The sequence below is a fragment of the Malaclemys terrapin genome, chromosome 17 (genome assembly GCF_027887155.1).
Source record: "Malaclemys terrapin pileata isolate rMalTer1 chromosome 17, rMalTer1.hap1, whole genome shotgun sequence".
Taxonomy (NCBI): Eukaryota; Metazoa; Chordata; order Testudines; family Emydidae; genus Malaclemys; species Malaclemys terrapin.
In genome coordinates this window covers 7125172-7149436 of record NC_071521.1, presented here as the reverse complement: position 1 = coordinate 7149436, position 24265 = coordinate 7125172, and the positions used below count along the sequence as shown (strand labels likewise).

Here is a 24265-nt window from a genome sequence, read left to right as displayed (position 1 = left end):
TCAGTAGCTATACGGACTAGTTTTATATTGTTAGATATGTTTTAAATAGGTTTTATACAGTCGGGTCAAAGGGACACTGTCAATTTAAAAAAACACACACAGTTGTCTGAAATTACATTTTAATCTATTGGTAGAAGTTGACCAGCTAAAATGACCATACATGCAGATTAGAGGGAAATATATACTTGCTCTGTTTTTCTGTTTGTTTACTTTGTGCATTCAACAGTATTTTGTTTATAGTCAGTTTCACAGTTTCCTCTGCGCGGGTGGGGGCTTTCAGCCAGTAACGGGGTCAGGAAAGAAAACCTTACAAACTAGGAAAGGGCGATTGTAAAAACACAAAACTTGTCTGGGGGATTCAGATACGTGGAGGTGCTCTGTGCCTCAGTTTCCCCCTCTGTAACTTGGGGCTAATGATACTGAAAGACTGCATCTGGGTGGGTGAGGCTTAACCCATTCATGTTTGCAAAGAACTATGAAATCCCAGAGGAGCTATGTCAATCCGAAGGGCCAACATTTTCAGGCGTGGTTAGTGATTGTTGCATGCCCAAACTGAGCCAACGAGATGAGTTGTGATTTTCAGGGGGCAGGTGCTCAGCCACTTTCTAAAAGTCAAGCCTCTTTGGGGCTCAGGTGGGGTCCCCACAAAGGGCAGTGCCCAGACTCGCCAGTCACTTCTACAAATCTTGCCCAAGAATTTTTACCGTAAAGAGTCACGGCTAAGGTCAAAGTGGCTCCTATCACTTCAGCTGAGCTGGGCCTAATTTTTCCACGTGCCATCTACATTTGGCTTTATTTCAAAAGCAGATCATGCAGTGCAGTGCAGCTGGAGCTGTTGCCTTTCCTGCCAGGTTGATTTGACCTGTTGCCTACATCACATGTCCAGCCTCTTCCTGGACACTATCAAACGGCCATCATCAGAAGCAAGACGGCTGCTGCAGCTGACAAGGGTGAGCCCACTGCTTGGGAATGGAGCAAATTCCCCCAGCCAGGGAGGTGTGCTGCACATCTGCCTACCCAAATGGCTGCATTGGCCACTCTGTTCTGAAAGAAACCCACCCTGTCCCAGGCTCAGGCCTGCCGTAATCATGCAGCAGGCATCAATAAACAAATTAGTCCCCATAGGCAGGGGGTGGATCAATACTTGGTAATCACTCGTTCCATCGTGGCAGTCTCCATCTGACACAATGAGTGGTGCCTTAATTAGGACGGACTGGCAGGCAGCACAGCACTAAATGACCTGCCGCTCTCACTGGTGGGAGATGGGCTGTGTGGTCACCACATTGCTTCCCTCACTCGGGTTGTTTCACGCCACTAGAATCATAGAATATCAGGGTTGGGAAGGACCTCAGGAGGTCATGTAGTCCCACCCCCTGCTCAAAGCAGAACCAATCCCCAGACAGATTTTTGCCCCAGATCCCTAAAGCCCCCTCAAGGATTGAACTCACAACCCTGGGTTTAGCAGGCCAATGCTCAAACCACTGAGCTATCCCTCCCCCTACTCTTGGCCCAGCTCTCCCAGTAAGTGCAAATAGGATGCTCCGGCTCAAATCTTGCTACTCTCGAGATTGGGATGAGTCACAAACTGGATTGGGATCCAACTCTCCCAGCGTTCAGGGATGCTGGGGGTCCCGTTCGGCCTGTTATGGCGCTAAAGACCAGCCACAAAGGGCAAGGAGCTCGGCTGTGCTGTGATGTGGTCAGGGCTACTGGAGCTGCGGGGAGTTGGTCTGAGCCCCTCTCCAGGTGAAATTGGTGCTAAGGCATGGCCCAGACCAGGGCTGGCTCCAGGGTTTTGGCCGTCCCAAGCAGCCAAAAAAAAAAAAAAAAAAAAAAAAAAAAGCCGCGATCGCGATCTGCGGCGGCAATTCGGCGGGAGGTCCTTTGCTCCCAGCCGGAATGAGGGACCGTCCGCCGAATTGCCGCCGAATACCTAGATGTGCCGCCCCTCTCCGGAGCAGCCGCCCCAAGCACCTGCTTGCCAGGCTGGTGCCTGGAGCCGGCCCTGGCCCAGCCTATGGTAATGGGAGCATCTGTCACGAGAGATTCCTCCCCCTTTAACACAGGATCACACATTTCCTCCAGCCAGTGCCACTGCTATCTCAAGTCTCACCTACAAGGCCGGGGCTAGGGGAGGGAAAACAGGCCACCTTGGTTTGCTTTTAGTGGATTGCAATTTGAGATGGTCACATTGACCCTGACTTAGGGCTTCATCCTGCCAGGGGCAGAGGACCCTTTGGTCCCATTGAGGGCACTTGGCATCTCCCAGGAATGCTCAGCACCTTGCAGGATGAGCCACCATCACCCCATTTATATGAAGAGGGCCCTCTGCTCGCTATGGTGGTGATAGAAGAGGGTTACCGGCTGGATCAAACAGCAGCACCACAGGAGAACCAGATGGGGAAGCACCTGAACTCCCCTCTCATGTAGCTAAAGAGGGGTGGGGTGGGGAGAAGCACCCCACTTCGCAAAGAGACAGCCAGCTAGCTAGAGAGTTCAGGGGAAACTGCCAGGCCCTAGAGCAGAGCTGAGATTCCCTACCTTGCAAAGCTAGGGCGGGTCAGTAAACCAGCAACACTATAAAGTCCAGCCTTGGGAGGTGGTCACAAGCAGGGGCTTGTGAGTCTGAGGGACTGGTTACAGGTGGAGTTATTCTCGATTGACCTGCTGGGTTAAGCTAAACCGGAACAAGGCCCTCCTTATTCCAGAATCAGAGTGGCCACCCGTGGAGTAAATCAGGACCTTTTACTCAGACACAACTCTGTGTAGACAAAGCTCTGAGTGGGAGATGGGCTACACCTGCCATCACTGAGCCTGACTGATTGGAGAGCGGGAGGGGAAGGTGGCCAAGCCTTTGAAAGGGCCTGTCTGAGGGCTGGGCTGCCCTTAGGTAGGTAGCAAGTCTCCTAGTCACTGCAGTGCTAGGGCCCTTGTGGGGGGATTTCTTGATCGAGGAAAAATTTTTTTTTTTTTTAAAGTCTCCTTTGCTCAAGCTAGTAGTGGGGGGGAGAGTCTAGGGAAGCCTGGGGGTGTGATAATGCAAGGCATGCCAGGTTGCGGAGTAGATGAAACACCTCTGAGGTTTGACGGAGGAAGGGGCAGCTGCTGGGGATAGGGGCTAGCTGGGATGAACCTGAATCAGGGAGAGAAAGGGTCTTGCCGTGTGTATTCGTTCTGTGTTTGCTACGATGGCTGGTAGAGCTGCTGGGGAAGGGGGGGCTGGATACAAATCAATGGTGATTAGGGGCCACATATAAACTGAAAAAGCATTTTAAGGGGGAGGGGGGAGGTCCTTTACATCAGCCTGGCCAAATGAATCACTGTCCCGACCTTGTAAGATAAGGAGCCTTCCCTCCTAAATCCATGTGTCCTATTCTGTCCTCAAAGGACCCTGTTCCTGCCCCTCCCCAGCAGGGCTCTGCACCTGCCCATGCAGCCGAGGGACCATCTGATCCACAAACTGACTGATGCTTCGATACAAATGAGTCAATTCAAGGAGCTGCTCAGTTCTCCCCTCCTGAGGCAATGTAGATGCTGCCTGCCTGAGCAAGCATCCCCTGAGAACTCGCCCCTGAAGTCCAGTCAGAGGCTGGATTTGTAGCAGCTGTTGCCAATTAAGAAGTTTGGGCCCTGCAGTGACTTGGACTTTGAGTTTGGAAAACAAATGGATTTTTCCAGCATCCCCAGATGACATTTACTCTCCCTCCTCCCCCAACAGCCCTTCCCCCCAGGAGGGACCATTCTGAGCTTGCAGCTGTGCAATCTGGCAGCAAGGGATTGTGCTGTGAAGGCCTGTGCAGACGTCAGCACTGTGTTCACCCTGGCTGTTTGGCCTTCCCCAGTGACACGCAGCCTGATGCACCTGCAACGCCCACCAATTCCCCCCTGAGCTCTCGGTGCCTTGGGGATTCAGGCCTGGGAATAAGCCTCTGAAAAAGGAAGCTAAGGGAAAGCAAAGAGCCAGGCGAGCTGCTGTCTCAGCCGGGCAGGGAGGCTGCTCCCAACAGCACGTGGCCTGTGTACCCCAGTCCAACACTTCCCCAGTGGGGCTGGACCAGCTCCCCCAGCTGACAAACGAACCCTCAGCTCAGGAGGGCTGGGTGCCTGCAGCTGTGAGCTCAGCATGGCCAGATGGCGGACTCCTGCACTGCTCCCACCCACGACCTGCCCCAGCAGAATCTGTTAGAGCCGACAAGGGAACCCAAGGAAGCAGACAGAGCCTGAAATCCGGGCTGCCAGTGAGAAATAGATGGGGTAAAGCAGGGTCAGCAGAAACCCAGCCCAGCCATTGCCCACTGCCAGCTCAGCTCATGGCAGGGAAAGGCGCCCTTACCAAGGCTGGCAGCCTGCGCTCAAGGGCACAATGATTTGTGTTCCTGTAGTGTCCATCATGCCCCAGGCTCTGCCCAGGAGATTTCACACACTCTCCTTCTCTCTGCCCCAAAGATCCTGCTGCCTAAGGAGTCACGTTCTGAGGTTGCGATGTGTCTCTAAACCCATCGGGCCTAGATTTCAAGCACCTCCACTGCTTGGAGTACTCAGCTGCAGGGTTTGGGCCACCTCTATAAATCAATCTAGAGATGGGAGAACGTGCATCCCACTTACAGGATGAGGGACTGTAGCCCAGCTCTGACGAGGATTTGGGGGCCCGGGTAGAAGCCAGTTGACCATGAGCTCCCAGAGGGCTAAGGCAATTCTTGGATGGATAAGAAGGAGAATAGCAAGAGAAGGGAGCTGGGATTACCTCTGTACATGGTATCAGTGACACCATCATTAGATACTATGTTCTTTTTGGAGTGTGGACACCAGAACCGAGGTAGAAAAATTGGAAGGGGCTCAGAAAAGAGCTACTAGAATAATCTGAGATCTGGCAAACCTGCCTTATCGTGAGAGGCTTAGGAAGATCAACCTACTTAGTTTTATCAAAGATAAGATGAAGAAGTGACTTGATCACTGTCTATCAGCAACTAAACGGGGAAACAGCTTCTGCTAACAGAAGGTTCTTTAATCTAGCTGGCAAAGGCATAACAAGATCGGATGGCTGGAAGCTGAAGCTAGGTAAATTCAGGACAGAGACAAAGCACACGTTGGTTTTTGTTTGTTTTTTTTTTACAGTGAGGGGAACTGACAATTGGAACAATTTACTAGGGATGTCAGGGATTTGCTGTCACTTGATGTCTCTAAATCCAGATTAGATGTCTTTCCAAAGGAGATGATCTAGTTCATCTAGAAGTTATGGGCTTGAAGCAGGAATTACTGGGTGAAATTCCATGGCCGGTGCTACACAGGAGGTCAGATTAGATGATCGTATTGGTCCCTCCTGGCCCAAAATCGACGAATGGTATGTCCTCCACTGGAATCCCATGCTTCATTCTGGTCACCCAATCTGGTCACAAAGCTACAGCAGAACTAGCAGGGGGTTCAGAGACAGCAGGTGGAAATGATCAGAGGCTAGGAGAGACGTCCAGGGAGAGCCTGAAAAGATTGTGTTTAGTTTGGCTGGGGGGGAGTGAATAGGAGGGAACATGATAGAGGTATGAAAAATGAATGATCTAGAGAATCTTTGTTGGTCTGTCATGTCTATGTAGACTGCAAGTTTTGGGCAGGGACCGTCTTTCATTATGTGCCTGTTCAGCATCTGGCATAATGGGGCCCCCAAGAGCAGTTAGGGACTCTGGCCACTACTGTCATACAAGCAACAAAATAAATAACGCTTCGGGGGAGACGGGGAAGAATAGATTTTTGAAGCCAACACGATCATCTCGTCTGACCTCTTGCAGAGCACAGGCCAGAGACCATCATCCAATCATTTCTCACCCTATGTGCTGGGATTACCAGAGTGATGCGTGTTTTGTTGTGAACAGCTGGCTCCAGGTTGAAAGTCTAGGGACTGCAACCCACCCACCTGCACCCTTCTCCCCCCCAATGCTCCCCCACACACACACACACTTTAGTGGGAAACTTATGCCAGACCAGCAGTGAGCTTGGCTGGCCATGCGGGTGGACTCTCAAACGGTGCTGGTGACGCGACAGCAGCAGACCCATGGAGCACCAAGCATTTCATCACCCCATAGCTATTCCATGTAACAATACGTGCACTTCCGAGGCCAGCCCTAGCTATCCCGGCAGCAATTTCCAGCAATACCGTCGTTATATGTTCCCTCATCAAGCGGGCTCATTAGGAGCGGGGTTGATTCGGTGACGTCTCACCAAGTAGAATCAATTAATGTGTCAAAACAAGGCAGGCGCGGTCGTGCTGAAATCCGAAGTGAGCACAGCGCGCCTGCAAATGAAAAGGCTCCCTACCAAGGGAGCCGTTATTAGCGATGGAGCTGAGAGGGGAGAGATCTTAGCGCAAATGGGGTGGGATCGCAGCTTTCCCGACTGCTGCCACATTGCGGGTGAGCAGAGGAGCTCGGCACGAGTGGCAGTTCTTGGACGCAAGCTGCCGGCAGAGACGAGTGCAAGGTAAAGAGAACAGGTGTCAACATGTACCACAGCAGCAACCTCTCTGACCTCTGAGCGGGCATCACATGCGCTTTCCCCCTGCCAGCTGGTGAGGAAGGGCCCCTGTCTTCTCACACTGGCACCCTAGAAAATCCTAGCAAAAGGGAAGTACTGGGAACAAACAGGAGAACGTACATGCCAAGAGGAAAAACCCGTTAAAATAATGAATCTGCAGGGCACTTGGTCTGAGGGTGTCAGTCAGCTAAACCGCACAGCAACGGGGTGGGGACGGGATAAGGTGTTTTTAAATCCATTTATACTGAGCAACAGCAAAGTGAAGTGATGACTCAGTGGATGAGAACCCAGGAGTCCTGACCCTCAGTCAGCAGCCTTAAATACAGGCCTGCAGTCTCCTTCCAAAGCTGAGAAAAGAACCCAGGAGTCCTGACTCTCAGCTAGCTGCTTTAACCACAGGCCAACACTCCCTTCCAAAGCTAGGAACAGCATCCAGGATTCCTGACTCCTGAGTCCAGGTTCTAACTTCTAGATAATGTTCTTTATGTTGGAAAAAAAATGACAAAGGAGGAAGAGGCCATAAGAAAGGAACTGACTGTGAGTTAGGGACACCCGGAGCATGGGGTTGCCTCCCTGACATCCTGGCTAACAGCTGTGGATGGACCTATCCTCTATGAATGTATCTCATTCTTGTTTGAACCCAGTTATATTTTTCGCCTTCACCACATCCCCTGGCAATGAGTTCCACAGGTTGATGGTGCGTTGTATGAAGTAGTACTTCCTTGTGTTTGTTTTAAACCTGAGGCCTATTAATTTCATTGGGGGACCCCCCGTTCTTGTGTTATGGGAAGGGGTAAATGACACTTCCTTATTCACTTTCTCCACCCCAGTCATGGTTTTATAGACCTCTATCGTATCTCCCCTCAGTGGTCTCTTTTCTAAACTGAGCAGCCCCGGTCTTTTTAATCTCTCCTCATATGGAAGCTGTTCCCTACCCCGATCATTTTTGTTGCCCTTCTCTCTTGCACTTCTTTATAAGGGCCAGTGTATGCGTCCAGGTCCCTCTCACGGGCAATGTGTGCTTGGGGGACAGAACAGCGACTCCTCCACCTTAACGCATCCTTAATGGCCTAGTGCTTCTGACCTCCTGATCTTCCCTTCCCATTATTACCGCAGGATTAGTGATCAGGCGCCCACTGCCTGACACAATTAACTCAGTAGTTCCTCACTGAGGACGATCAAGGGCTGCTGTTAAAATCTCATTAAGGGCAGTTGTAGAGACAGCGAAGCTGTCTGCTAATGGCTAGGAATTGCCTTGCCAGAGAAGTGGAGCCGTGCCATAAAGGAGAAAGGGATAAGCCAATCTCCCGGAAGGGTTCCTTGGAACCCAGGTGGGGGAGAAAGGAAATGCAATCCGGTTGTGCTGACAGATAACTCTAGTATAACCAGGAGCTTCTTCGTTAACACCTCAGCCCAGCCATGTCGGCCTAGCCCCAGCAATGCACAAGACCCTCTCGCAGAGGGGCCTGCAGGGCACACCCTTGCCAGAGATCTACTGATCTGTTTAGGATCTCTGCAGAATGGCCACACACGCTGCATCTGTTCCTCTGGCAGGGCAGCTTGTGTGCTACGAAGCCTTGGCACCAGGTTGAGCTCCAGCTGGCAGCCTTTCTGGGGCACTTCATTGCTCCTCTTGACTCATCGATTTTAAGGCCAGCAAGGCCCCTTGTGATCCTGCAGCCTGACCCCCTGCCTAACACAGGCCACTCAGCAATTCAGGTCAATCGCGTAACGTTACATTAACACAACCTCTCGGTGTTTCACGGCTTTTGTTTGGGCCTCTGTACCGCTGAGTGCTAGTTCCAGAAGCCACGGCTTTCCCCCACTTCTCTTTATTATGCAGCTCTCACTAAGAGGCCCTGGTTTCCCTCGGCAGGCCTGGACTGAAATCATTTTGCTGCCGTTCTGCTACTGCACCGTGATCTCCCCTGACACAGGAATCACTTTGTCATTGCCTTGACATTGTAACTTCATTTCCATGGCCTGACTTTGACGTTAATTTGCCGCTGTCTGCCTGGCCTAGCCTCCTCTCTGCTGACACCTCATTAAATTGCTTTGCCATCCTCCGGACAGGACAAGCTCAACTCGCTCATCTTGTGACCTCCCCATGTGACAATGCCAAGTCCTAGGCAGTTAATAGGGAGGGGAATTAGGAGTTACTAGGCGTTCTTGGGGCCCAACTTTCAAACCTGAATATTTTAATGTCTCAGCTCCCCTTTGCCAGGATGCAAAACGCTTGAGAGCAGTTAGCCAGCTGGGGTGCTCAGACCACAGCTGTCTTATTGATTCCTTGTGCTCCCCGGGGGATCTGCCTGTATCCATCTATTGTCTCTTGCCTCATACTTAGATTGTCAGCTCTTTGGAGCAGGGATTGTCTTCTCGTTCTGTGTTTGTACAGCCCCTAGCGCAATGAGGCCCTGGGCTGTGACTGGAGCTCCTATGTGCTACTGCATTACTAACAATGAACAATATTATTCAACCGATGTAACAAGCTAAGGGGCCAGGCTGTGAACTCCTTCCCCTCTCCGGGACAATGCACGGTTGTAGCCACCCACCAATGGGAGTAAGGGGGTTCACAGTCTGGCCCCCCATGGCTGAAATCCACATTCCAGGCTCGCTGGCTTGGGGAGTTGGACTCAAACTGAAGCATTATAAGATTGTGTCTAGGAAAGCCCAAGAGAGAGGAGCTGAGAGAGGGAGTGATCTCTTTGTAAGGTGCCCAGAGGCCACACTGATGGACGTGGCATTACAAATCTAGATGGGTGGATAGAGGGACTAGACAGGCAGATAAAAACACCAGCGGACAAACGAGGTGAGAATGAAGCACCGCGGTAGCAGGGGGCTGATTGGTGTTACTCGAACAGCCCCGGTGCCGTTCAACCGTGGCCCAAACCCAGAGGGCGAAGCTGGCTTCCTATCCTCCATCCTCGTTGGACGAGAGCAGGGGGAGGTTTTGTGGTGCAGTCACGCCCCCTTTAGCACAGGCTCAATTCGCTGCTGAGAGCTGCAAACCTCTTCAACATCCCTGCTCTTGAGATCCGCCTGCCATTGCGATAGCCTCCGGCAACCCTTTCCTCCCACGTCCCACTAGCTGCTCGGTGTCCGCCATGCGTGTCACCCTGCATATACACCCATCACTCTAATACGCTTCAACGGCACTACAATGCTCCTGGGACCGCGGCTACGGTCTCCCTGCTCCGATCTTGCTGCTCGTGCTATTAATTTACATCTAAGACGTGGCAAATCTCAAGTGAAAGCATTCCCTAGCTTCCGACTGCAGCATGACCCGAACCGGTACACAAGCCTTCGCCCCGGCTGATCGCCAGAGAAAACGCCAGCGACAGCCTACAACTCGGGTGCTGTAATATTAATGCAGCTGTAATGAGACAGAGGGAGAAGCCAGGAACAAGGGTACAGACTCGTAGGTTTGCTGATGTGTCACAGAGAGATTACTAGAGCTGGCAGCTGGAGACAGGTAGGCAGAGCGCGAGGGGAGATGGAACGATAAATTCAGGGAGCTGAGCTGCTGTTTTCCAGGCACCTGGAGATGCTTTCCCAGAAGGAGCTGCCTCTTCGTGTCTGCATCATGCCTCCCTCTGCTCGAAGCCTATTCTCTAGTCTAGCTCCTTTTAGCACAGGGTCTGCCATCGGGTTCAGGCACTGACCTGAGACTCCGGAGACCCGGGTTCAGTTCTCGGTACCGCCCCAGATGCCCTGTATGACCTAGGGCAAGCCACTTCATTTCTCTAGGCCGCAGTTCCCCCTCTATGACATGGGGTAATAATCCTGCATTGTCTGCTTAGACTATAAGCTCTGCGGGGCAGGGACTCTCTCTCACTACATGTCCATGCAGCACCTAGCCCCATGGCTTCTGATCTCCGTTGGGGTCTCTCTATCTAAACAAGTTCTAATAAGGTGGCCCCATAGGCTGAGCGGAACAGCGTAATCCAGAGCCTTGCAGGGTTATTCTGCCCGGGTGAGAAATCGTTGATATGAGTCGGGTATATTCTGGTGCAGTCTGTTTATTCACAGAAATAGACACCCGGTCGTGTATCTCTGACCAGTAGTAGGGAGACAGAGCCCACAGGCTTTTGCTGAGATCCCCAGCAGAGCTGGCTGGAGGACGACAATCCCATTCCGTGCCAACTTCCGAGGTTTCAATATTGGTTTTCGTTCTGCATTGGAACGAGACCAAAAAAATTTTCACCAATTGGACTGTGCCAAAACAGATATTTTGGAATCAAAACTCTCAGGTTTTTGATTCGGGTCTCTCTCTCTCTCTCTGATCAGAGGTGACCAGAGAGCCCTGGACCACAAAAACCATCACTGTGAAAACTCTGTCGAAATTGACAGATTTCCACAAAATGTTTCAGCTTCGTCTAAGCACCATACTGTGACGACATTTAATTTTGTCAAAAATGTTCCAACCAGCTCTCCTCCCAAACCAGACATGCCAGCCCTGGTCTCTCAGCCTCTGTCACCTTCCTGGGTCACTCTACACCTCTGTCTATTGCTCACTGCTGTTCCCTTACACACAAACAGCACTGTAGAGCACCCAGCCCTTGTGTTGGCTATTTGGAAAACCCTCTTGCTCCCCATTCTCTTGCCTTTCCAGGTGCCTTTGAGGCATTCACCGCACCCTTTGTCTGCAGCTGGTTTTACTACAAGAGTCCCAATTGCTCCTCCTCTTGGACACAAAGGAGAAAGGTTAAGTGTACCCATTCACCTTGAGCTCTGTGATTGTCCAGCATCCAAGACCCCATTAGCACCTTTCACCATAACAATAACAATAGCATCCACAAGCACTTTGCAAACATGGATTAATTAACCCTCATAACTCCCCTGGGAGAACAGTTTTACAGATGGGAAACTGAGGCACCGAGCAATGATGTGAGTTACTCACTGGGGGTTCTTGGGAGAGTGGCAGAGGTGCTGATGGAACCCAGGAAGCCTGACTCCCAATCTCCTCCTTTGAACACTGGACCCAAGTGACCGGTGCTGGTGCCGGGAGAGCTGGGACTTACTGAAATGAACCCTTTGTGTACACCCAAGTGGGATTTGACTCCAGATCTGGGGTGTGAAGAGAGACAGAGAGTGAGGTGAGCAAGTCCGGGGTGTGTGTGGCGGGCAGGGAGGGGGCGCAGACGGTGGATTCACAGGAGTGCGTTACAGCAAAGCCCATGCTGCATAAAGGGAAATGCTCAGAAGCCCATTAACTGGCAGCTGTCAGGGAGCACCGTCTGCTTTGTAATCCTCTGCCTCTCAGCAGTTCAGAGAGGGAGGCGGGGATCTCCTTGGAGACTGAGCCAGCCAGCATGAGACTAGGATCAAGGAGGAGGAAGTGGGGTCTGCCATGGCAGGGGAAGCAGGAAAGAAAACGGAGCTGAAGCTGGGGAAGCTGGCACATTGACCCATGTCCCTACCACCACATCTCAACCCCTGGCAGTGCCCGGGCAGAGCTAAGTGCAGAGGGAGTGAAGGCTCTGCTGTCCTTTCATAAAGCTCTCACTCCATAGACACCCCCCGCCCCCACCCCTTACTTTGGTCACTGCCTGTCCAGTCACTAAGCTGTAATCACCAGTCCATAGTCTCCTACAGCAGGATACCAGCCAGTCCCATTGAAGTCAATGGGGCTCACTCATCCCAGCCTCACAGTCTCTGGCTAACCAGTGGGTGTCTCCTTACGTGTCCCCACCAGATACACCCAGCTTCTCAGGTGCCCTTGCCAAGTGTGTGCCCGGTTCAGAACCACCCTCGTGCGGACACGGACATTCCACCTCAGCCCCCCGGCTCTTTCTGCCAGCGCCTGGGACACCTGCCTGGGGAGAGGGGCTGAAGCACCGATCAAACTGGGCATGTCTGGTCTTGAGAAACGAAGATGGAGCAAGGACCTGAGAAAAGTCTTCAAATATGTTATAAAGAGGAGAGCGATGGATTGTTCTCCATGTCCACTGGAGGTAGGACAGGAAGCAATGGGCTTAATCTTCAGCAAGGGAGATTTAGGTTAGATCAGGAGTTCTCAGACTGGGGATCGGGACCCCTCAGGGTCGCGAGGTTATTACATGGGGGGGGGGGGTCGTGAGCGGTCAGCCTCCACCCCAAACCCCGCTTTGCCTCCAGCATTTATAATGGGGTTAAATATACAAAAAAGCATTTTTAATGTATAAGAGGGATCGACTCGGAGGCTTGCTGTGTGAAAGGGGTCACCCGTGCAATAGTTTGAGAACCACTGGGTTAGATATTAGGGAAAGCTTTGCAACTGTCAGAGCAGTTCAGCTCGGGAACTGGCTTCCGAGGGAGGTTGTGGAATCCCCGTCATCGGAGGTTTTTAGGAACAGGTTGGACAAACCCTTGTCAGGGATGGAGACTTGGCCCTTCCTCAGCGCAGGGGGCTGGACTCGATGACCTCTCCAGTCCCTTCCAGCCCGGCATTTCTATGAGCCTAGGACCTGAATCTGTGTCCCAGACTGGGCCCTGCCTTCATGGTTGGAAGCCATGCCAGTAGCTTTTCCCCCACTTTGCCTCCCCCTGTGGCTCCCTCGGCACGGCTGCAAAGGAAACACCAAACATCTCCACAAGCAGGCCAGCACTCTCTGGACTCCCAGCCCCCTGGCAGCAGGAACTCTGCCCTTGTGAGCTTTGCAGCCAAACCCTGCACACTCCACAGCTAGAGAAGGTTCAAAGAAGCATCCAGGCTCCTAAGTCCTCATCTCTTGTGCTGATCACAGTCCCCAGCCTAGAACTCGCTGTCCCCACCTCACTGTGGACTGACTTACAAGCCTCTCTGCTACTAAACTGCCACAGGTCACGTCTCAGCACCTCTCCTCTCCTCTATTTAGTGCTGCAATCGGTTACAGCCTCTTCCGAGCCCATCCAATTGGTTCCAGTCTCTCCAGGTCACTGCACAGTTCTCTGCACCATCATCCAACGATCAGCAGTAAGTGAAGGATTTTCAGGTCATGGAAGTTTTAGAGATTTTTGACTTTTTGTCCCAATTTGGGCCAGGAACATTTTTTAAAAATCTCAAAAATTCTCTCAGGACGTGAAAATCCACAAAAGCTCTAAGAATCATCCGGCCTTCCTCACACCCTGTCTATTTAGGGTCTAAGCTCTATGGGGCAGGGACTGTCTCCTCCTGGGTGTTTGCACAGTGCCTGGCACAATGGGCCACAATTTTAGCGGGGGCCGCTGGGCGTTACCATAATACAAACCATGAATACATCCTAATAGAGATGTTCGGCTCCGATCACCCATCGCTCCACGCTACCACCCCGCAGATCACCACTTTTTGGGACCGTATCAAGACACAAAGGCAAACAAGCCCTGGGCTCTCCTTGCTCTTGGTATCCTGCTAATCTCTACATCCCCAGCCGGCTGGCTGCTGCATGTTTTCCAGTGCCCTCCCTCCTCCTGTCACCCAGCACCTTGCTGTGCAGTTACCCCCTTTGCTGCCCCTCGAGCAACTACTCAATCAGACGGAGGCAGGTCACGCCTCATTTAACAGCCTTAAATCGGGGCCTTAAGTACTGTTTAGTAGAGGCCGCTCCCATCCCCAGCTCCCGATGGTAAATTTTGGCCCCGACACGCTAAAAGCTTTGGATTTCTCTCCCTCTCTCCTGTCCCTGATCCATTAGCAAAACATAGTACGTCCTTTCAATAATCGGGGCTGATTAAAAAGCCTGTCTCCGTAAGTGGGGAGAGAGAGAGAGAGAGTGCTCTCTCGAGACTTTCCTTCCATTTTGCGAGGGCCTTACCCATCCCCTGGCTGGGTGAATTCCTGGCCAGGCGTGGCGAGTTGCCATGGAAGGCAGTGGAGGTATGTATCTATGCAGCATGAGCAGGCTGGGCACACAAGCTGTGTGAAGCCTTCAGCGTGAAACCAGCCTCCGTCACCCACTGTGCGGGTGACTCAGTCCCCTTGGTCAAGTCTTCCAGCTCAGTGAGGGGTCAGGGAGGGATTCACCTCTGGGCAGAGGGTGAGCACCAGGCCTGTGCACCAGTTAATAACAGCACAGAAGGAACGGTTCAGATTGTGACCTCAGTAACAACTCTATAAATCAGGAGTAACTCCACTGAAATCATAAGGCCTAGTGGGCAGAGCACAGGATTGGGACTCAGGAGAGTTGGGTTCTATTCCTGGCTCTGCCATGGGCCTGTTGGGTGACCCTAGGCAAGTCACTTTCCCACCCCGTGCCTCAGTTTCCCCAGGTGTAAAATGGGACTAATGATACATCTCTCCTTTTGTAAAGTGCTTTGAGATTGACTGATGAAAAGTGCTATATAAGGGCTAGATATAATTATTAGTAGGGGATTACCCCATCTAGAACAAAAGCTGTTCCAAACCGATGCTATCATTTTCCCTTGTCTTTTATTAATTAGATCCCAACACAGATTTCATCCATCAGAGCTGCTGTCAGAGCCGACTCCAGCAGCATTCGCAGTAAAGCCTCTCCTCCCCACTTCATTCCAATTACAAGAATTAATCACTGCTGAAGGCAGATCTGATGTAAATGTTAGATTGGATAGTCAGTCGGGGTGACCCCTGGAATAAGTAACAATAGGCCAAAATGCTATCTAGCTCTTGTTCAGGCAAAACTCCCACTGAACATAATGGAAGGCTTGTCTAAGTAAGGACTGAGTATTGGCCCAATACGAATATCTTGCATTTCATTCCAAAGTGATAGGTAAACTATATGGGGAGTCACTTCATCCCCCACTGAAATGCGGCCACTTCTGGGTTGGAGTATGGCAGCTTTTTAACAGCACTACAGTACAGTCCAGAAAAGATGCTGATGTGGAATCTTATATCCAACTGAAAGAGAGAGGTTTGAAGTTGCCTGGCCTCAAATCTGATCTATTTTCATCTTTTTCTCTCTGTTTGCAAAGTCTGTGTAATTCTTTGTATAGTTTTTTCCCCACAGTAGAAGCTGAAATGTTCTTTTCGTCTGTAAGCGTGATCCACGCCTGCAGCTATTTTCAAGACGCTGCAAAAACAAGCCAGTACACTCTCATGCTTCAGGGTATAGGCTGACTCCTAATTGCTTGAGGTCAGGAAGAAACTGCCCCCATGTGAAACATCCAGCACCTTCCTCTGAAGCATCCTGTCACTGGCCACTTTTCAAGTCATGATACCAGTCTAGGTGGACCAAGGGTTTGCTCTGCTCAGGCAATTCCTATGTTTCCAGGATACTCAGCTCCAGGACTCATGAGCCACCCAAACAACAAACGCACATGTGCAACCTAGGCCCATGCACAACCCTGCAATAACAAACTCACATGTGCAACCCAGGACCTGTGAGCAACCCTCCAATAACAAAGGGAACGTGCAGTCTGAAGAAGAAAGAGAGGTAAGGCCCAGGCAGGACTATGGAAGTCACATCTCAGGTTTCCGAGAACCAGCCAGGTGTGGGGCGGGGGCCCAGGTATCAGATGTGGGCGGGCAGCTGTGGGGTGTGCTCCCCAGGCCACTTCCCATGGCTGGTCCACTGACAGCTGCTTCCACTTTAATGCCTGCTTGTCCCTGCCGAGCTGCCCAGTGGAGGAGGGGGATCCCTGTGACCGCAGGGCTGGCAGCACGGAGCCAGCCCTGGCACGGGCCCGGAGGGGCAGGGAGCATACCTGGCACATTGGTGGGCTCACACAAGGGCCGATTCTCTCCTCATGTTACAAGGGAGAGGTTTGGGGTTCAGGGAGAGGTGACCGAGTCCAAAGGAGCCGAGCCGGAGCCAGGTATCCAGCGAGCGACGATTGCCTTGAACAAAGGGCCCCGTGTGAGCACCCAGAGGACCGGGGTCAGTTCACAAGGCATCAAGTTTCCGCAGTCGTCAGTTACTATGCACAGGGCTCCCCCGCCGTGCCCCCCCACCCCCCCGGCCGCTCCCAGTCCCTCTCTCCCCTCCGAGTTCTACACAGGAGCTACCATGTGCTTCCCCGGTCCTAGCTGCAGGGTCAGGATTAACAGCAGGAGATTAAGACAGGCTCAAATGGGTCAGCTGGAGCAGGCTTCACACGCCTACCTCCTCCAAAGGTCACTCAGGCTCCAAAGGGAACTCAGGCCTGGAAATGCACGGGTTTCCCCAGCCCCCAGTGGGATAGCAGTAGAGGGACGGGCCTGGACACACAACCCCGCTTATCACTGCGGTACCTGAGCCCCTACCACCTTTCTTTCTCAACATCCCAAGGCTCCCCTCGACCCAACAAGTGGTACAGGGCCAGACCCCCACATCGGGTGAACTGATCTGACTTCAGAGCGTTGCGGATGATCTAGTGCCTTATAGTTCCAGCCCCGTTCCAGGTCCACGCCCTGCTCAGAGAAGCTCTGGTGATTGTCACATTTCCCGGCCCCAGCCCCATGGGCAGTTCTGAAGCTCTGGGGCAGAGATTCCTCCAGATTTGCCCCAGCCCTGGAATGCTCATGGCACCTCTGCAGGTGGAAGTGACTCCTGCCTCCTCCTCCCCTGTGGGCCCGTGCGGCTCATCTCCCTGTGGGTGACAGGACCAGGCCGAGGCCTTCCTGGTCTGCAGTGGAAAAGACCCTTCATGGCTTTAAAATAAGAATTAAAAAAGGAGATGAACGTGCCACTATTTCATTCTAATCTTGACAGCAGAATTTACATCCTTAACGAATAACTTGTTAGGAGCTATTTAGAACCCCAAAGGGAGATGACAGAGAGTTAACGATAAAATTGATGGACAGCGTTGCATCGTTTATTCAATATTGTCTCTCTCGTAGCTCCCCCCATCCGCCGTCCCTTTGGGTTTTAACAGCTTCCCAGAGCTGGCTGGTTCAATTAGACAGCTCAGCCTGCATGCCAGATGAAGCATTTTTCAATTGCACTAACATCCTCCCTCCCCCACCGCTGCTTTCTTCCTTCCTATTATCGGATTAGAACGTAACAATGTTACCACGGCCATTTGCAGGAGTCGTTTAGGGCTGGTTAGTGGGGTTGGGGGGAGAGTTAATCTGTCTCAATGAAACCCACAGCTCCAGCCAGGAAATACATTTCAGGGAATTTAAATGGAGTGAACACACACACACACACACACACACACGCACAAGGCTGCACAGACACAACCACGCTCACGCCAACAGGCATACGCACTCAAACGTGCGTGCGCAGAAGTTCACAAGCATGCACGTACACACACAAGCACGTGCACGCCTATATATACAAGCATCCATGCCTGTTGACACACCCTAGCTCTTTTTATTATTGTGCAAAATACCATTAATCCCATAGCAAAGAGATCTGTCCTGCAGGGTCTGAGCCGGAGAGATACTGAGAGCATTGCATCAGGGGAAGTTCTGGGTGCTCAGCGGCTGCTCAGGACCAGGCCCAGAAAGATTTTCTTTGCCAGACTAGGATTTGTATAACAGGAAGACACTGGACTCCAGCCTATGACCCTGAGCGATGGCTACCTGTCCATCTCCGTGTGCATTTTGCATTGGCACAGGACATCACTGCATTTGGGGGGCATGACCCCCCCCCACACACACACACCTCAAAAAATCCCTCTCCCACGCATTTGCCTTTCTAGCCGTCTGACAAGTTTGGGAGGTTTGCACAGCAGGACAAACTTCTCCCAACACAACAACAGGCTGCAATGGGACCCCCAGGATGTTTCTGTGCGACGTCACCATAGCTTCATGCTGCAATCCAGCCCTCAAAGCATGTGGATGTTGTGGCCCAGTGTCAACACATGGCACAGGAGTCTCAAGGTGGGGTCGCTTGCTCGGCCCCCCCAAAAATAGCCATTCAGGCAGCTGTGATCATTGCTCGTGGGATGTGTATTCACCCCAAACCAAATCAGCATCAGACTGGAAAATTCAGCTCACCAGGCATGTTGGTATAATACACTGGCTCAAGGCATTCAGCTATGGCTCTCCCTCTAGTCTCTGCCCCCATCCTTCTCCCACTCCCAGATGAAAGACTTAGGACAGAATTTTCCAAAGTGACTAGTGATCCTGGCTAGAGCAGGCCCAATCTGAGTCACTTGGAAGCGGTCTGACTTGAGGGGTGTTACAGTTCAGCTCTTCTGAATATTATGCCCCTTTGAGGCATCTGAAGTTGATTACTGAGGCACCCAAAGTCACTAGTTGCTTTTGCAAATCTTGGCCTTATTCCTGCAGCTCAATGGTAGATGCTTGTGCATTGGGTACCCAGATCCCACCCTGCAGCCGATGGTACTGTCTAGACGCGTTAGCACAGCTCTACACGCTGGCTGTCCCATCTGCCCTGCTGGGTCTCTCATATCTGGCTATCGGCTCACATCCTCTAGTGTCATAGAATCATAGAATGTCAGGGTTGGAAGGGACCTCAGGAGGTCATCTAGTCCAACCCCCTGCTCAAAGCAGGACCAATTCCCAACTAAATCATCCCAGCCAGGGCTTTGTCAAGCCCGGCCTTAAAAACCTCCAAGGAAGGAGACTCCACCACCTCCCTAGGTAACGCATTCCAGTGCTTCACCATCCTCCTAGTGAAAAAGTTTTTCCTAATATCCAACCTAGACCTCCCCCACTGCAACTTGAGACCATTGCTACTTGTTCTGTCATCTGCCACCACTGAGAACAGCCGAGCTCCATCCTCTTTGGAACCCCCCTTCAGGTAGTTGAAGGCTGCTATCAAATACCCCCTCATTCATCTCTTCTGGAGACTAAACAATCCCAGTTCCCGCAGCCTCTCCTCATAATTCATGTGCTCCAGACCCCTAATCATTTTTGTTGCCCTCTGCTGGACTCTTTCCAATTTTTCCACATCCTTCTTGTAGTGTGGGGCTCAAAACTGGACACAGTATTCTAGATGAGGCCTCACCAATGTCGAATAAAGGGGAACGATCACGTTCCTCGATCTGCTGGCAATGCCCCTACTTATACAGCCCAAAATTCCATTAGCCTTCTTGGCAACAAGAGCACACTGTCAGAGGACCCTTCTCCAGCAAGAGAGCGGACAGTGTCCTAGCACACACAGGAGGGAAAATGTTGTAGAGTGGGAGGAAGCTGCGACCTTCCCCAGGATCAACATCACCTCCACACCCTGGATGATGCTTCAGTGGGTGGATCTCCGGGAAATAGATTGGTTGGAGATCAGGAGGCTGTCTTGGCAAGTGGCCACATTGGCAGGGCTGGGTTTTAGGGAGGGGTCTTTGGAGGAGGGAGGCAGGGCAGAGAGCGACCGTGGAGTGATGCCACTTCACAAGGCGGCAACATTTGCAACTTCCTTTCACTCCTTGAGGCCGTCGCCTTCTCCCGTGTTGTGCCTGCTCTTCCCCACATGCCGGGGGGACAGGGTGCTGCTGAGTGCAGGGGTAAGGGGCTGTTTTTGTCTCATTCCTGCTATATGAAGTCCGGGGCCTGGTCTCAAGCCCCGAAGACCAGCTTTGTGCAGGATCAGGGCCTTGTCCTGGCAACAGTACTGTGAGAAGGGGTAGACATGGACTCATTTTTTAAAGGAGATGTGAACTGAAGGGGCCCTGCCCCCGTTCTGGGACTCCAGGGGCGCCCACTAAAGCCGACTCGGGGGCCGGTGTTATTTCCATTGCGGAAGGCTGGGTGAGAGCAGAGGTGAGCGGAGACGAAGCAGAACCCAACAAGTGTTAATGGGGTTAGGAAGGCAGTAAGAAGTGAGCCAGAGAAGCAGAAAATTCTCCGGCATCTACGCCTCATTACCCCGCTGAAAACTCTTGTGTATGTTAACTGTGGCATACAGGATCTTTGATTCCCCACTAATTACAGCTATCGGGTGAATACTAAGTGGGCTTCTTTGCAGGTCGGAGGTTTCCGGCACTGGGAGGTCACAGACGGGAAGCACTGGGCGAGTGTCTGGGACAACCAAAGGGGGGTTCACTCTAATTAGACGTCTATTCATAAAGCCCAAGGAGCCTCGTAAGAAGCACCGTGATGGTCCGAGGCAGCTTTCCAGCCATCACCCTGTGCAATCATGTAGCAGCACTTTGCGGGGCTGCTTGCTCAGCACATCTTCTGGGGAGGGGAAGAGCTGCCCAGGATACCTTCAGGGCACTGGGCGTATTGGCGCAAGGTGAGAAGGAGTGAGCAGGGGCGAGTGCACTGCAGAGCAAGGACCCTACCACATCGGTTCTTGTGTTTAGTTATTTGTGTTACCAGCAAGCCCCCACTCAGAGCTCCATAAACACAGAGTTTGAGACAGTCCCCAAAAAGAGATTCTCCCCATGGTACCGAGGGGGAACTGGCACCAAGGCGAGGTGACTGGCCCAAGGTCTCACAGAAGGAGTCTGGGGCAAAGCTGTGATTTGAAGCCAGATGTCCTGCCTGGGGTCCCTTCCAGTCGTACACATCTGTGACTCTGTGTCTTGAGTCCCAGCACGGGGCCTTCCTTACAAGGACGTCTTTCCTCTCCAGGCTACTCCAGCCGAGTACCAGGAGTGGGGCCTGAGAGGGGAGAGTCTGGCTACATGTCTGCTTAGAATGATGAGCCTGGCAGCCAAGCCCAGGTCAGCTCCTCAGACACACCCATTCCCGGCCCTACTTTACCCTGCCCCCAAGGGCGTGTAAGGGGTTGAGACTCCGCACGGCCCCGTGTGAGACTGAACTCATTCTGACAACCCCCGCTGCACACAAGGCCCTTGCCACACATTCACACCATGCGTTCATCAGGAAACGTTTTCCACATTGTTCGCCTCGCGCCATCTTTGCCCACACGGACGCGTTCCAGTCTCAGATCCCCCAGCAGCCGGCTCATGCAGTAGGAGGTACTCAGATATTAGGGGGATAAAGGCCGTAGAGCTCCCTAGATATGTTCCCAAGCACAGTAGATCATCTCCCCACAAAGGGAAGGAGCCAGGTCCATGCCAAAAAGCCCTCCAGCATCATTTGGCTACAGTCGTCCGCTCTCTTCCATCGGGGAGAAAACAGAAACCTCCCCCGACTCCTGGCCCCTTATAAGAACTCAAACCAAACCTCATCTCAGTCCTGCAATGCTAAGATCAGAGATGAGGCCAAGCCACAAAGCTGGGGCTGGAGTTGCGTCCATACTTCTCCAAAGCTTGGGGATGGTCGGGAATTTTCTGAGGAACCTTTTTTTGCTGGAAAATGCCAATTTGTCAGAACCGAAACCTGTCACGGAAGCAGCTTGGGTTTGATGTTAATGTTTCTCAGACCTGGGGACAAGTCTCTGCTCTGCCTGGGACTTTTTCTCTCTGGTTTTTCATACAAATAATCTCCGACACAGAATGACAACAAATGACTAAATCTCGAAACGTTTCATGAAAAGGAAAACTTGTTTTCTGGCCAGCCCTAGTGTTGTTCTGTCCCTAGGGGGCAGGATCAACCCATTGTGGGAACTGAGACCAGAGCAAAGAATGGGAAGGGAGGCCAACATCCCTGAATTTGGTGGGCTTCTTGTCCAGGGACTTGGTTCAGTCCATTATAGAAGCACACACCAGCTATGAAATGTTCATCAGGCTCTGAGCCTCTCCACAGTATGTGAATGCCTGGATCTTTAGCTGGGCTGTTTCTTCACTTCTGAAATGTGAAAACATCATGGAATAGGTTGTTTCCCCTCCATTGCCTGGAAGCCGAAGCACCAGAAATCTCTCAGGAAAGTGTCTCCCCTATGAGATTCTCAGCCCTCTCCTCTCTATGGCCCCTTTCATCCTCAAGAACTCTCAAAATGTGTTAAAAGTGACATCCAAACAATCACAGTGATCGCTTCCCTCGGTGAAATGTAGCCAGGACTTCCGAGTCCAGTCCCCTGCTCTGATGACACTACCTCCCAATGTCCCAAGTCCCCCGGTCCCCTTCCCGAGGGCTTTGAAAAACACACAGATCTGAGGCAAAGCAGCAGGAGCAAGTGAAAGTCGCCCGCACTCACGATTATCATCTGGCAGACGTGACCTCTGCACAGTTCGGAATAGGATGAGTAATGCATGTACACCACCCAGCTGCCCACGAAGATGCCCAGCCAGGCAAGGAAAAGATATTTCACTTTGATGCCAGGGAGACGACTCTGGAAAAAACAACAGGAAAATGCCAACATTTCATACAAGGAATATAAACGTTAACACTTGAAAAGGGCTAGGCAGGGGGTATACTGTGACTTATTACACTCCAAGTGGTGATTTCACTGTTACGTTGTCCATCCTCCTAACCCCGGCTGTTGTATTCACCTGTTGCCTTGCTGAGCTTTGAGTGTGAACTCTCTGGGGCAGGGACAGTCCTGTGTCATTTTTGTTATTTGCATTGTAGTAGTGTATGTTTGTACAGCTCCTAGCACAGTGGGGGCAGTGATCCCGGATCAGGGCCTTTGGGCACTACTACAATGCAAATAACAAAAAGGAGGCAAGTACAGAGCAGAGGATTTGGGCCCCATGGGAGGAGCATTGCTCTCCTTCCTCTAAGGATCAGGTAAAATAAGCAGATGGCCATGGGTGAGTCTCTGCAGGGAGCAGCAGTATTAAGGTTTCGGCGGCGGTCCCCATAGGGGACATATCGTACAATGAGGATCCTCCATAGGTCAATTGGTTCAGACCGTGGCCGGTGGAACTTGGCCATTGAAGTCAGTGGAGCACTGCCAATTAACACCAATTTTCCCCAGCTGGGGATCTGGCCCCAGTGGCCTCTGGGCGTGGAGGGAAGGAGCAGGAGGAAAGTGCAGGAGTCACTCCCCTTCCCCGCTCCTGCAGCCGTCTTGAATTTAAAGCACGCTGGGTGGAGCAGTTAGGTGCATTTATAACTGGGCTGTTTTTCACTCCCAGAATTACTGGCAGGTACAAAGCAAATCACATCAGAGTCACCCACAGCAAGTTCTGCTCCTGCACCGTCCTTCCTAGGGGAAGAAGCAATTACCCTCCTCTCAGTCCCATTGTGTATGTCTACACTGCACTGTAGACCCAGGCTCAGACTCAGGTTTGAGACCAACCCCGCCCTTCTGTCCACACACAAATCAGTCTGACTCGAGTCAGCTACTCAGGACCCAGGTCCTAGGACCCACCTGGCACAGGGGATCTGAGCCCGAGTCCCACTGAGACTTGAGTCCAAGCCCTGTCATTTTGCAGTGCGGATGCAGCTCAAGCCGCAGATCCAAGTCAGAGGGTCTGCGTAGGGCAGCATGGACCCATTAGCCCAGGTGAGAGACCACAGGTCTAGCAATTGTAAACCCAGGTTTACAATGCAGTGTGGATGCTCAGGCCTGGGCTTGGAAACACTGAGTCCACTAGCCCGGGTCCCACAGACCCAGGCTTACAATGCAATGTAGACACACCCGTGCTGCCCTGCTGCACAAAAGCCCAGCTGGAGGAAGTGTCAAAAGCCTCAGGCTGAGATCAGAGGAGTCTAGCTGGTTTCTGCCCAACTCTGATCATTTTTTTTCACGGATTATAGCCCCAATGAAGCTGAAATGGGGCTTTTGTCAGCCCCTAAGGAGGGGAATTGCCGTCGAAAAAGCTTATTACATGTGGAGACGGGAGGAGAAGGTCACCGAACAGGCTGTAGACATGCATTGACTATCAGGGGAAATATCCTAATGGTAGACACATGTGAGCTGTGTGTGTGGCCATGGGCATATATATTCACGTGTGTATCTGGGAACATACCCATTGGGGGAGTGAGTGTGTGTGTGTGTGAGAGAGTGTGCGTGTGTAAGGGAGTGACTGCGACCCAGATCCTCACGGGCAGCTATACATCTTGGAGGACCTGGGCTGGGGAGATCCGAGTGCTGTGTCTGCGTGTGTTCGGGAGGCACGCTCACGTGATTACATTTCCACACGG

General features: G+C 52.0%; 1 protein-coding gene across 1 annotated transcript in view; it reads right to left on the bottom strand.

Moving 5' to 3' along the window:
* Positions 1-24265, bottom strand: part of DIPK1B (divergent protein kinase domain 1B) — a 42865-nt gene that overhangs the window by 5741 nt on the left and 12859 nt on the right. Inside the window, exon 2 of the mRNA XM_054007270.1 lies at positions 22371-22505. Coding sequence (XP_053863245.1) covers positions 22371-22505 — 135 coding nt within the window. The remainder of the gene's footprint in view (positions 1-22370; positions 22506-24265) is intronic.